We start from the raw sequence: 12,641 nt of genomic DNA, 5'->3' as shown, positions 1-12,641 counted from the left end.
TATTCATACTTAAGCTTAGGCCTGGTTATTAGACCATGTGTTTTACGATTTGGATAGTAAATAGGTAGTATAGGTATGTATTCCATAAATAGACTAGGTATGTATTCCATAATAGACAGTAAATAGGTATGTATTCCATAAATAATTATATTGTGTGCAATTAAGACAAATTACTTATAAGTTGTTCAAACAGTTTAATTAGTAAGTACTGCACGCCACCCATATATAGGACATAGTATGTGTTATAAGTGTAACTTAACGCTAATAAACTGTCGAAACTATTGTATTGTATGGGTCATCTACACAGTTACTGCAATAAAGATGTTTGAAGGGCTCATCGTGGTAAGCAATTAGCAAATAAATTAGTGTATTTTTCATATTTATTTTTATAATACAACAATGGGTGAATTTTCTAGAGTTTTGAACGCCGTCATTACCCTCCTTCAAAATAAACAACCAATTTAAAATCTAAAAATCAAATGTCATTTAAATTTTACACTACTCCCAACACAAATTATTATTTATAAATTAGGGTAGTAAAAAGTTTCTTGTCTTTGTTGAAATTTGAAGAAGGGTAATGACGGCGGTCAAAACGCTCAAAAATTCTCCCAATAATACGTTTCTGCACATTGCTAGACGAGGAAATATATAGAATGCAGGTCGTATCACACTGAAAACAATAAATAAACGGAATATAAGTAAATAATGTAAAATCATTAGGTTTGTAAAATCGTTGATTCAAATATGATAAGCGCTTGATATTACGTGGAACCATGAATGAACACTTTTATCTTTGGTAAACATTTATTATCTGTGCGTGGAGTCTGCTTGGCGCCAGATTTATCAGACATATCGTGTTAGTAATGTAAATAAATATGGCTATGCGATTTTGGGTTTTATATATTTACTAGCTGCGCCTCGGGGCTTCGCTCCTGTGGGAATTTCGGGATAAAAGGTAGTCTATGTGTTATTGCAGGTTATATTCTACCCGTGTACATTTCATAACAAACAGTCCAGTAACAAACAAATAAGGTTATATAACCTTATTATTTTTAGTTATTTAATAGTTAAAATATTCTACTCGTGTGTCAAATTTCGTAACAATCAGTTCAGTAGATTTTGGGTGAAAGAGTAAATAACAAACAATCAAACTTTCGCATTTATAATATTAAGTAGTAGTTTAATTTTAAACATTATTGTACAAAAATACAATTTGTGAAATTGCTATAGGCGGGCTTGTCCTACAGTCAGACTTTGGGTCATACAGATATAATGCTATGTGGTTGCAAAATATATATATTTAGTTAGAAGCCGGCCAGACCCGGCTTCGCTCGGATAAAATCATAAATTATACACATAATTCCTCTTGAATCACTCTATTTATTTTAAAAAAATCAAAATACGTTGCGTAGTTTTAAAGATCTAATCATACATAGGGTGGTGGTGTAATGGTTAAGACGTCCGCCTGTGGATCGAAAGGTCCCAGGTTCGAATCCTACTCGTGCCACATGAGTTTGTATATAAATCCATGTATTCATCGACCACCACTTGCTTCCCGTGAAGAAAAACATCGTAAGGAAACCTGCACATTTGTTGGTTATTAACTTGTGTGTGAAATGGAGAAGGCAATGGCAAACCATTCCATTAATAATGCCAAGAAAGTTGTTATGTGTGTTTTATTCCACGTAATGACCACGACCCTCAGCCATGAGGAATACGACTATGAAGAAGATACATAGGGACAGACAGACGGCGAGAAGCGACTTTGTTTTATACTAGGTATGTAGTGAGTAGTTATGCAATTTGTAAGTTCGCAGGTTAACTAAGATATCAGAAATGGGGATGCGGTGTTGAAACTAAAAGTTTAAGAATTTCTAGATTCAATTTTCATTCATTCATTAGCCATGAGGTAATGTTCCCAGAAGGCTGGCAGCATTGCGGGTCTGGCATTTTTGTAAATAGGTACCTAAAGTTAAAAAAAACTTGGGTATACTAAAATTTTACAAATTAAATAGTTAATTTGTAAAATTTTAGTATACCTAAGTTTAATCTAGTTAATAATTTAATTTACTAGTAGTTACACTGGTTCCTACTTCATTACTTTCCCAGATGAGCGTGTTCTCGACTGTGATGCCTTGAAGCCCACTTAAATTATTAAACCTCAAATTTTTTCGCAGTTGTTTTTCGCTCGGTTTCCTGCCCGACTACAACCCTGCTGTTATTGCGTAGCATGCATCAAAACTTTTTTATCCCTTAGTCGCCTTTTACGACATTAATGGGAAGTGATATTGGCATCGACATCAGGTTCTGGTTCACCGAAAGCAAGTGCGTAAACATTGTCTCATTGTCTTTTTTTTTACAGAAAAATTTAATATACATATGGCCCCCAGGTAAAATAACGTGAATTAATATAATACATTTATGTATATGGCACAGAATTATATAGCTAAAAAAGTATATGGCTACACCAAGACTTCTAACACATTAGTAATTAAAAATAAACCCTTGGAAACCAACCAGAACATAATTTTCCGATTCTTGTTGACATATATAAGATAACTGGCAGTTTGCCCTAACCATGCTTCCCTGACAACACATTGTTACAGATCGATAGGGGCAATTGAACTCGTCTGCGATTTACGTAATCCCAAACCTACGGAACTTCTTATGTAACTAAAAATTTTAGGTTAGAATCTCGCACACCACGTGGTCTTGGCGGTATTGCAGATATTATAGCATGAAATGTATGACATAACTTTCAGCATATGGAAAATAAAGCGTTTAATGTTATCGAGGTAAATGCATAAACCGTGACGGCGATCGTTGATTTAGATTCGATTGATTGATCGAGGCGTGAGATTGTCAAGGGATTTGATTGTGTCTTTGTATGAGTCATGCAATCAAGGGTTTTCTGTTTATAATTGCCCTTAATGCTGGCCAGTTGTGTGCCCAATGGCGCGCCGCGTCAGCGACACACCTCCATGGGGCTTAAAAATGGAACATCTGCGCGCGCAGCGGCCTCCGTATTGAGCGCACGTCACTGCCAAACTAGTTGTCAGTTGTCGGTCGGCGGCGACAGGTGTGTGTCGTGTTTGTGAAAAGTGCGCGGAGCTCCGACAATGGCTCTGCTCAGAAGATTGGCCATTACATCGCCCAGCAACGTCCGCGTCCTGTCCAGCTTGCCGAAAATTAGAGACGAACTCGACCTCAATTTTAATAGCCCCAAAGATGCGTTCAAGAGCAAAAAGACCAGCGAACTGGTCCGGGCATATGTGGTCTACCAGATTTGCTCGGTGAATTGGATCGTGGAGAACAATGCTATGGTGAGTCTATCGATCAGCTGATACGTTACGTAATAGGAGTATGTTTACACAGCGAACAGAATTTTCGAATTCCTTGAGGTTTAGTTGAGCGATTGATGTTGAACGCCACATCACATAAATCGCGATTTAATGTACAATGTTGTAGTTTGAAACAATAAAACGGTAGTTTTAACTGCTTTCTCGAGTTGAGCTGTAATAAACCATAATCAGATCACGTTAGATGGCAATCAATATTTCCTATTGTGGAAGGTACTAGGATATCATGGCAGAGCAGGAGTTTGAAGTGAAGTACCTGCAAATCTTGCAATTGAATGTAGCTATGAATGGGAATGGATTTTTGATCGAGTTTGAGTACGCATGCGTGAGGTCTGGGGGCCCAGACGTTGGGTAGACGGATGTTCGTGCCGGCCGGTGACTTGACATGGTTGAATAGATCAGTAGAATAAATTTTCGGCACATGAATAAAATATACTTACTCACGTGGTTTCGGTATAAGATGTTGCGTGACAGTAACCTGTTTCAAGCATTTACGTTTCTGCAATTCTCATGATCACAGCGTGTTTCTAGTGTTTAAATGATCTCTCCTTTTCTTCTTTACTTGTCGATGGCAAAACTGAAAACGCTACGCCATCCATCAGCTACTAAATCCTTGTCTGAATTTTTCTTTTTTTAGATGAGATTCTCCTATAGGTACTTGTCTTGGTAGTGATTTACATAATTGTCGTTTCATTTTTCATTGTAAGTGATTATCAAATATCGGTATTTGTCACACAATTAACAAACATCACATCGATTATTTAAATAGTTTTACCTGTCTCAGAATTTTGTAGGTAAATCTAGTCTACATCTTTCTACATGACAACAAAACCAGACTTTTATGTCTGCGATTCTGGTGACCTTTGTGTCCGATGTGTGCAATCATCTCTTTTATGCTTTTTGCATTATGTTGTTGAAAACTATTATTTTCAACGGATAATAATTTATCATCAATATCTCAGTCAATTTTTCAAAATCTAGTGGTATTTTAGAATACGTAACAAGTTGAAAAAATGCTTGATTGTACCTATATCTACTTTTTCGCTAACACATACTACCTATCCGTTTAATTTCAAAATACCTATTACATATTACAATTTAGGCACCTGGTAACAACTTGAAAAAATGCTTGATTGATTGTACATCTACTTTTTCTCCAACATATACGAGTTTAGTTTCTTAAATACTTACCTATTACAATGTCTACCTACAATATAGGCACTTAAATTGAATCATGGTTAACGTTTACATAATTTACTTTATTTATTATTCGGGTTTAGTGACCCAAAATAAGTCTTGGCCTCCTGCGTCACCGTCTCTGGTCCCTCGCCAGCTCCCTCCATTCGTCACCAACTCACAGCTCGCAAATCCATCTCCAGCGGTATCTGGGACCCACAAGTCCTAAACTGAGTCTGACTTGTGGTCGTCCCAGATAAGCTCTCTTCTGCGCGATCTTCCTCCATCCTCACAACATGGCTGTGTCAACTTGTCCCGTAATATTGAGGCTGTAGAAATGAAATATCAGAATCTGGACTAATGCCTAAGTAGAATAGCAAGTCGGTTCACATAATTCGGTGCTTTGAATTTTGGAAATTCTCAATCATTTCAATGGTCTCCACTTTGTAGGTAGTTATAGTTTTTAACATTTGTTTTTCTATTTTATTGATCTATGGTTTTGAATGATTTTTGTTGTATAGACATCGTGTCACATGCATATAAATCTCATTATTACAGGGTCACTGAGATTTACAAGCTGTCAACATCACGTGAAGATACATTGTATACCTATAGCTTATTAACCTAGCAACACATTTGCAAGTATCAAGTATTTTAATTTGCGCTAGTTTGTTTAGGTTTAAAATAATATTCATCCGTACTGGATGGAAGAAAAATTCCTTTTCATTTTGTCGAGTCTTTCTTCTTTGCGAATCGATGCCAAAATCAAAAGCGTTAAGTGCACTGCTGGCTACTATGTCAGTGTATGTTTGCTCCCTCTGGAGGTCCTGAGTTCGATTCATAGCACAGCAAATATTTGTGTGATAACATACCTATATTCGTATGCAATTCTAGGTGTGTTGTGCTAGTTTCTGTGTTCGTCTCCATCGGAACCACGATACAAGCTTAGTGTTCATTGTTGTGCGTTGAATGTGGTTGAATGTAATCCGTTTAATAATTTGTATCAAATATCTATTTAATGTTCCAACTAACTATAGTGGTACTAAGTACTGCTCTAAATAACAAAGTTAATATTAAGATGTAATCTTTCTTTTCTATGTGTTCGTTGTTGCTAACGCCGGTGTCAAAATTAAATCTCAAAATTAAAATTTATTCAGAAATTAGACCGTCACTAGTATTTTTTCACGTCAAATTTTAAATTACTTAAGTATGTGGTAATTCCTTAAAAAGCTACTAATGATATTTGGGTACGAACATTCTTGAAAAAAAAAATCGAAAGAAATTTCATTTAAACAGAAATTGGTTTATATAATTTCAAATTATTTAAGGCATATAACATGACCATTGCGGCTACCTACCGCGTCTAGTGTAATGAGAAAGACCAAATGTGAAGGTCGGTGTTACGTTACGAGAAGCAATCAGTAATGGGACGGGTACGCAAAGACATGACATGGACAATGCATTAAATACTTTGCAATAAACTTAATCCAGTAATATAATCATATCACTGAACTTGATCCGTTTTATAATTATATGCCTCGTAAGATAATAATAAATAACTTTCTTATAATTATGTTTGTTCCGGTATAACCGTATATGTATAATTATATCCCTAGAGACAACTATATAAGGGTTTTTCTACCTCACTGCAACATACATACCTGGGGTTAGTATCATCATGACTATATGATTCCACAACCGGCCTTTTTTTCCATTTTAATCTAGAAACTCCACAGTTTATTGTTATTTTTCAGGTAAATTGCTTTTTAAATTCCTTAAAGTAAATAGAAAACTAGTAAATTGAAAAAAAAAAACACTTATAAAATACTTTGTAGACGAAAATTTGCAAAGAATTGCGTTATGTCGATGTGCTCTTGACCGTACCTACCTACCTAAATCTCGTGCGTGTCTCGGATGTGTCTGCCAAATTAGCGACGTTTTTCAACAAAACTAGTTCACGCCGGTTGAAGGCGGTGTTAGCACATTGTGGATTTGTGAAGAATGTTTAATTTTACATTTACGCCTACATACTTATACTTTTGTCAAGGTCACGACCACGGCAGATTTTTGTGGTGGGATTTTTCCAGATTTCAACTATCATTCCATTCTGGACACCAAGACTTTTAAGATCATGATTAATTGTTTGAATGTACTTTCTGCATCGGATTAAAACTTATAGCTTGATACAAATAAGGTATTATTTCCCATAATATTAAAAAAAAAACTAATATTATGTCCACCGTCGACGAGGACACAGAAATATTATTTTATGTACCTACCTACACAATTTTTTTAATGATGGGGAATCAAAGATTTATCAAGATGTATTCATGCAATATAAATATTTTTTTAATAGTTTAAAATCTGACTTTCTAATAAACCTAATTTAAACTTCAACAGAAATTAGAAATTTAAATAAACGCCGATATATCTGAAATTCTGTTATTAGAATTATTTAAGATACATAACTCAGCACATTTCTGCCAGATATTTATCTAATTGGCAAGCAATGCCATTAGCAATGCCGCTATTTTTAAGTGAAAACAAAGAATATTTTGGCAAGCCGTGTTGGCTTATAGTTGATACGTGATGTACGCACATACGTATTGTCAGTTTACCTCTTTGTCTATATTGTTGACATTTTTAAAAGGGGTGTGTCAGGGCATTCACGTGGCATTTTCTTTCCTTTATTATGCTTAGCTTTTTAAAATTCCTCATTCCTAAAATGGGTAGATTTGCATTGGATTATCGAAAATCGATATATGGAGCTAAATTTGTTTTTTCTTTGATGTGATGTTTGACTTTGGCTGTGTTGAGGTATTGCCACAAAAATCTTTTCTTTTTAGTTGATAGTTTTTTTTTACATCGATCGAATGAAATATAGGTATTTAAATAACATGAACTTCTTTAGTTTCTGTTTTCTTTAGTCCCGTATAAATATCTGCATGAAAATTTGAAACTTGCCAATAAATTCGCCACTCCGTCAAAAATCACGTGCAACCAAGTGTCAGTGAACCCGTACACCTGATGGGGAAACTGGTTTCGCACGTCCAAAGAATGCTAACTACCCTTAGGTATCGGTCCCACACACAGTCTAAATTAACCCTTATCACGACCATTTCAGAGTTTAAATTTGATTGATTACTGTGATAATAAGACGTCTGTCATCAAGTCTGAAGAGTTTTATGGGTTACATGGTTTTAGTATCACAGACCATACATAGAAAAGGACCTGGTGTACCTACAGATGTCAAGTAAAGGGGCAGGGTTTATTTCGTTTCCCGTTTTGAAGAGAAAAAAATGTTAAATAGATTTGTAGGTACCTCTCAACATATGACTTTGTGCACGATTATTGACAACACATTGATATTGTAATAATCGTGGGAAAATCGATTAGCCGACAGATGGGTGACCATAAATTTAGTTTTATTGTCCTTATCAACAGGGATCAGACGATAAGAATAGTTCGATTGGATGGAATTGTTTTCTTGTCCTATTAATGTTGGTATAATAAAGAAAGTTTGTATGAAACTAGCTTTCTTTATAGATATATTTTGTATGTATGAATATATTTTCACGCCCGTTTTGCATGACTTAAGTACTTCTATACAGAAAAGCATTTGATCTAATTTTTTTTTTACAAAATTGTGAACATATAAAAAATCTCTTAACCGATTTTGATGCCCCATGAACTTAAAAATTCTGTCGACAATCCTTCATACATTTTAATTGTCATCAAAATCAGACTAACGGTTCGAAAGTTATCGCGTTACAAACATTCATACATAAAATCTATTTTTTCCCCAAGTTGATTTGTAGACCTCGCTCGCACATCACATTGTCGCCGAACTCAGACATAGGTATGCTTTTGCCACGAAACGACTTGACTCTAACGAAATTCCATACCAAATGACATCATTCTAGTACTAATAGTTTTTGAGCTTATTGACCGCGGACGGACCGACAGACGGACATAGCGAAGCTATAAGAGTTCTATAGGGATTCTTAAAAGATATCACCCTACTGTCACCCCACATGGTGGTACAATTTAACTTGAAGACATTTTTTCGCATAGAGGTTATTGTGGGCTGCCATTTCGGCAGTGTCCGCTAGCTCCTAGGTAATTTTCTAGTCGACCTTGAGAGGCAGAATCGGTTAATAAAACATTTCATTGTACGACAATACATCACTCTATTCGAATACATTTGAAATTCGCCTCTATTACCGTCGCATAGTGGCTGTTCATGTGCAGGTATTGAATGCCTACGCAGCTGAAATGCAGGGTAACTTTTATGCAAAAATTAAAACAAACATAGTTTTAATTTGTCACTCTTTTTTTCCTCTATTTCCAAGTAGTGTTGAAGTATCAATAAAATAATGTCTCGCATATATAACTGAAGACATTTAGTATTTTTTCCTGTTCATTACCTTACTTTGGCATTGGAGTTCGACAAAATATTGCTGCAGTCTGTTATGTAACCACACGTCACTAACAGCCGGTTGCCACGCCAGTCGGGGTCTTATTTTTAAATCGTATGAGAATTAAGTTTTACCATCACAAGCTTACACAACTCTTAATAATAAGTTGACTTATGTAATTCTCTGCCATTATTTGTATGATATTCTCTGCATTTATTTTCGTCCTGGGTCTTTTATTGCGTTTAGCGCGTGATCATAGAACTAGATCTCGACCTAGTTCCTGTGCGCGATCGTACCAATCCGTCAAGGAGTTCCCTCATTGGGCGCCGATCCTGGGTTCTAAACGGTCGTGATTATGATATTAATTGATACAATACGTGATTTTTAAAGTGAAAATGAGAGGAAGAGACTGTTGATACTATACTAGCTAGTAATAATTTAAACAGACTGACAGCAATATGATTCAATAATACGACGAAACCCTAAAATCGTGTTTAATGATCTTCTGTTTCAAATATCTTTTCGAAAATTTTCATTGGCTCATGACAAATCAAGGTCGTAAATAAAGCGTTACCTAAAACCAATGAGAATAGCATAAAGAAGCAACAGAGTTATTTTCTGTTATTTAAATCATTCGAAATCGAACAACATGAGTCTTGACGACTTTCGATGATTGATTTTAATAATAGTACTCCTAAACATAGTAATATATTGAAGACTTTGTAGTGAATAGAAATTTTTTTACGTTCCTACATGATCACGAGTGCCATTAATTAGTACAATTTGCTTCTTTTGTGTTTTGATAATTAGAATGAGAATTGGATAATGAAAGGTGCACGGTTGCGCGTGTTTAGTAAGCAGTTTGAGTGTCTAAATATACCTAGTGTGTAGTTGCTATTACCCGCGGCTTCCCCCGCGTTTATTACGTGCGTCCCGCGCATGACATATTGTTGTTAATATCTCTGAGTAGCGTATCGCGATAAAACCAACTAAAACAAAACACATCTAATTCCTTTCAGTAGTATTTGCGTGATGCGCGACTAACATACATACAGAAAGACAGACAAAAATCTTGTTTTTTGGCCTCTATTGGTACCATGAATACCGCCCATAATTATTTGTTGTTTGATATCTCCTATGCACAGATATAGTCCACGTTTGGTTAGTCTAGGATCTTTACAATGTCTGAATAAACGTTTGATTTTGACAGATTTTATATTATAGGTAATTTCTCTGTAAATCTTCCATGCTGGTCTGGAAGCGTTAGAAAAATATATAATGTGTCATTGACTTCACTTCCCGCGCAGATTGTAAAAGTCAATCAAGGGAAAGGGTTTTAAGGGGTCTTCGGTTATAGGCGTCAAGCCATCACTATATTTTAATCTCTAATCCGCAATCAAGCACCATACTAACCCGCCGCACGGCTAAACGTGTCATTTGGGTTTCGCAACTATGGCTCTGTCTAACCCGCAAGGGATGAAGACGTGATCAGTTTCTGCAAGGTCTTTCTCGAACTAAAAACGTTTCGTCTGCTCCACAGTTGATGAAGAGGCTCCGTCAAGTAGTCGGGCAGAAGCTGTTCGAGGCGATCATGAAGGCCACCTTCTACGGCCAGTTCGTCGCCGGCGAGGACCAGAACACGATCAGACCTACTATCGAGAGGTAAAGCAATTCTATCCAGTGGCGTAGCTAGGTATGCAAAGGCGTTGGGGCAAAAAAATTAACACCAGCTAAAACCGTTTAAAATCGCTTGTTTCATATAAGTCGACTTACTAGTTCGATGATGTACTTACTCCAGATTTGTCGTAATACAAATGCGTCGTAATACAGTCGACTCTATAATATGATACAAATTGAAATTAACCAAATACAAAATGTAACTTATTTTAATGAAATAATAAACAGGATTTTATTTAAATACCGAATTAGATTGGAAAATGTTTAACAAGTTCAAATAAGAGTTCGACCCATCTAGCCCTCAGGTAGCTAGGTACGCCACTGATTCTAACCCTTGTTACAATATTCGCGGCATAATTTATCAATGTGCAGGGTTGTGCAACGTGATACACGAAGTTGTGGACAGATATATAATACATATTGTAGTCTTTCCATTAACCACAAAAAGTCAGCGATTTCATAGCTCGACTATTTTCTTTTCTATGGGCGCGTGGGCATATGGCCCTTGGTACAAAAGAGCACATTTCCATTGTTTGCGGAGACATACCAAGACACACAATTGTCCGAAAAGTCACAGAACTATTTAAAAAAATATGAAAAAAATATCAATGTTATGCTGATATAATTAATGGTCTTCTCAATGCTTTTCAGAGTGCTTCTTAGAGTGTTTCGACCGTTGCCGCGCTGTCATTGTATATAATGACAGCGTGGCCGCAACTATACAATATTTCAAATTTTAACAAAGACAAAATGTAGTTTTACTGAATCTGACTTTAAAAAAAATAATCTGTACTGTGATAATGTCAATTTTATGAATTATTGATATTGGAAAAGATTCGTTTTCCTCGAGAAAATTGACGGAATACATCGGAGACACTGAGAACTAAGCTCGTATTGGTTGCAGGTTGCGATCATTCGGCGTGAAGTCGATCCTGGATTACTCTGTTGAAGAGGACCTCTCTCAAGAAGAAGCTGAGAAGAGAGAAGTCAGGTAACTTTATACACCTATATAATATTCTAATTACATGTACGTTTAATTGGTCTTGACCACAGATTGGTTTAAGCAAATTATTTTCCCATTATTTCTAGCTAGTTGGTCAGAAATCTCCCCTGGTTTATCCCACGTATTCCTGTTCACTTTATTAATAATTTAAATCATAACGAACTGCAAAAATACTGCCCATCCATAATAATGTTATTCGCTTCTCTTGTTCTTTGTCACTGATCATACACGAGTCGATTGACATCGTACCGAGTCCTTCAGTATACAGGTGGTAGATGTAAGTATGACATGGTTTGGGGAGAGGCACCACATTGACAGTTTCAGAGCTGTAGCACCAGGGCCCGATGGACACGCAATCGCAGATCATTTCATGAATTTTCTCCAACTGTCTAAAGGTTTAATACAAGTTTCTGCTTTCACAGAAAATGACAATCGAGAATGTTCTATCGAACGCATGGATCGATCGAAATTTTCGATTGTGAATTTGCTTAAAACCTTTGAAAAATTGGAGTATACCTTAGAGTATACCCTTTGGACAGGACAATTCTATTGTCTTTCTGTATTCTAAATTCTATGGTGATTTCAAATTGACAATAAACGTGGACAATAATGTTCATGTCAAGTCTTCTGAAGTAGCCTTCTAAAAACAATAGATATTCATAAACGGATACAATGATGTCTTGTGACGTCGCGCTTCGGTAATCGTGACTGCGAAGAAAAGTGCTCTACAATACGTTTTGTGAAACATTTTCCATACTTATTTAGCATTCATTTCGTAGCCGATCGTGTATTCATATAATGAAATAAATTATTTGCCAGAGAATTTTGTTATGTCATAATGTATGTGTATTGTATTTAACATACATACATACCATGTCCAGAAATTTTCCATCTTAATTTTTATGATGGCTACGCACAAAAAAATATATAGCTAGATTTTGTTAAAAGCAGGAAATTCGTAACACTTTTTCATGTAATAATACATTGAAGCCACGAACACACTAGGGA

General features: G+C 35.9%; 1 protein-coding gene across 1 annotated transcript in view; it reads left to right on the top strand.

Moving 5' to 3' along the window:
• The first annotated feature begins 3,044 nt into the window (after window positions 1–3,044).
• slgA (sluggish A) overlaps window positions 3,045–12,641 on the top strand; it is a 29,819-nt gene continuing 20,222 nt past the window's right edge. Inside the window, exons 1-3 of the mRNA XM_053761358.2 lie at window positions 3,045–3,323; window positions 10,494–10,615; window positions 11,535–11,621. Coding sequence (XP_053617333.1) covers window positions 3,120–3,323; window positions 10,494–10,615; window positions 11,535–11,621 — 413 coding nt within the window. The 5' untranslated portion in view covers window positions 3,045–3,119. The remainder of the gene's footprint in view (window positions 3,324–10,493; window positions 10,616–11,534; window positions 11,622–12,641) is intronic.

The sequence above is a fragment of the Plodia interpunctella genome, chromosome 21 (assembly GCF_027563975.2).
Source record: "Plodia interpunctella isolate USDA-ARS_2022_Savannah chromosome 21, ilPloInte3.2, whole genome shotgun sequence".
NCBI classification, from domain to species: Eukaryota; Metazoa; Arthropoda; class Insecta; order Lepidoptera; family Pyralidae; genus Plodia; species Plodia interpunctella.
This window is presented reverse-complemented; position numbering and strand designations above follow the sequence as displayed.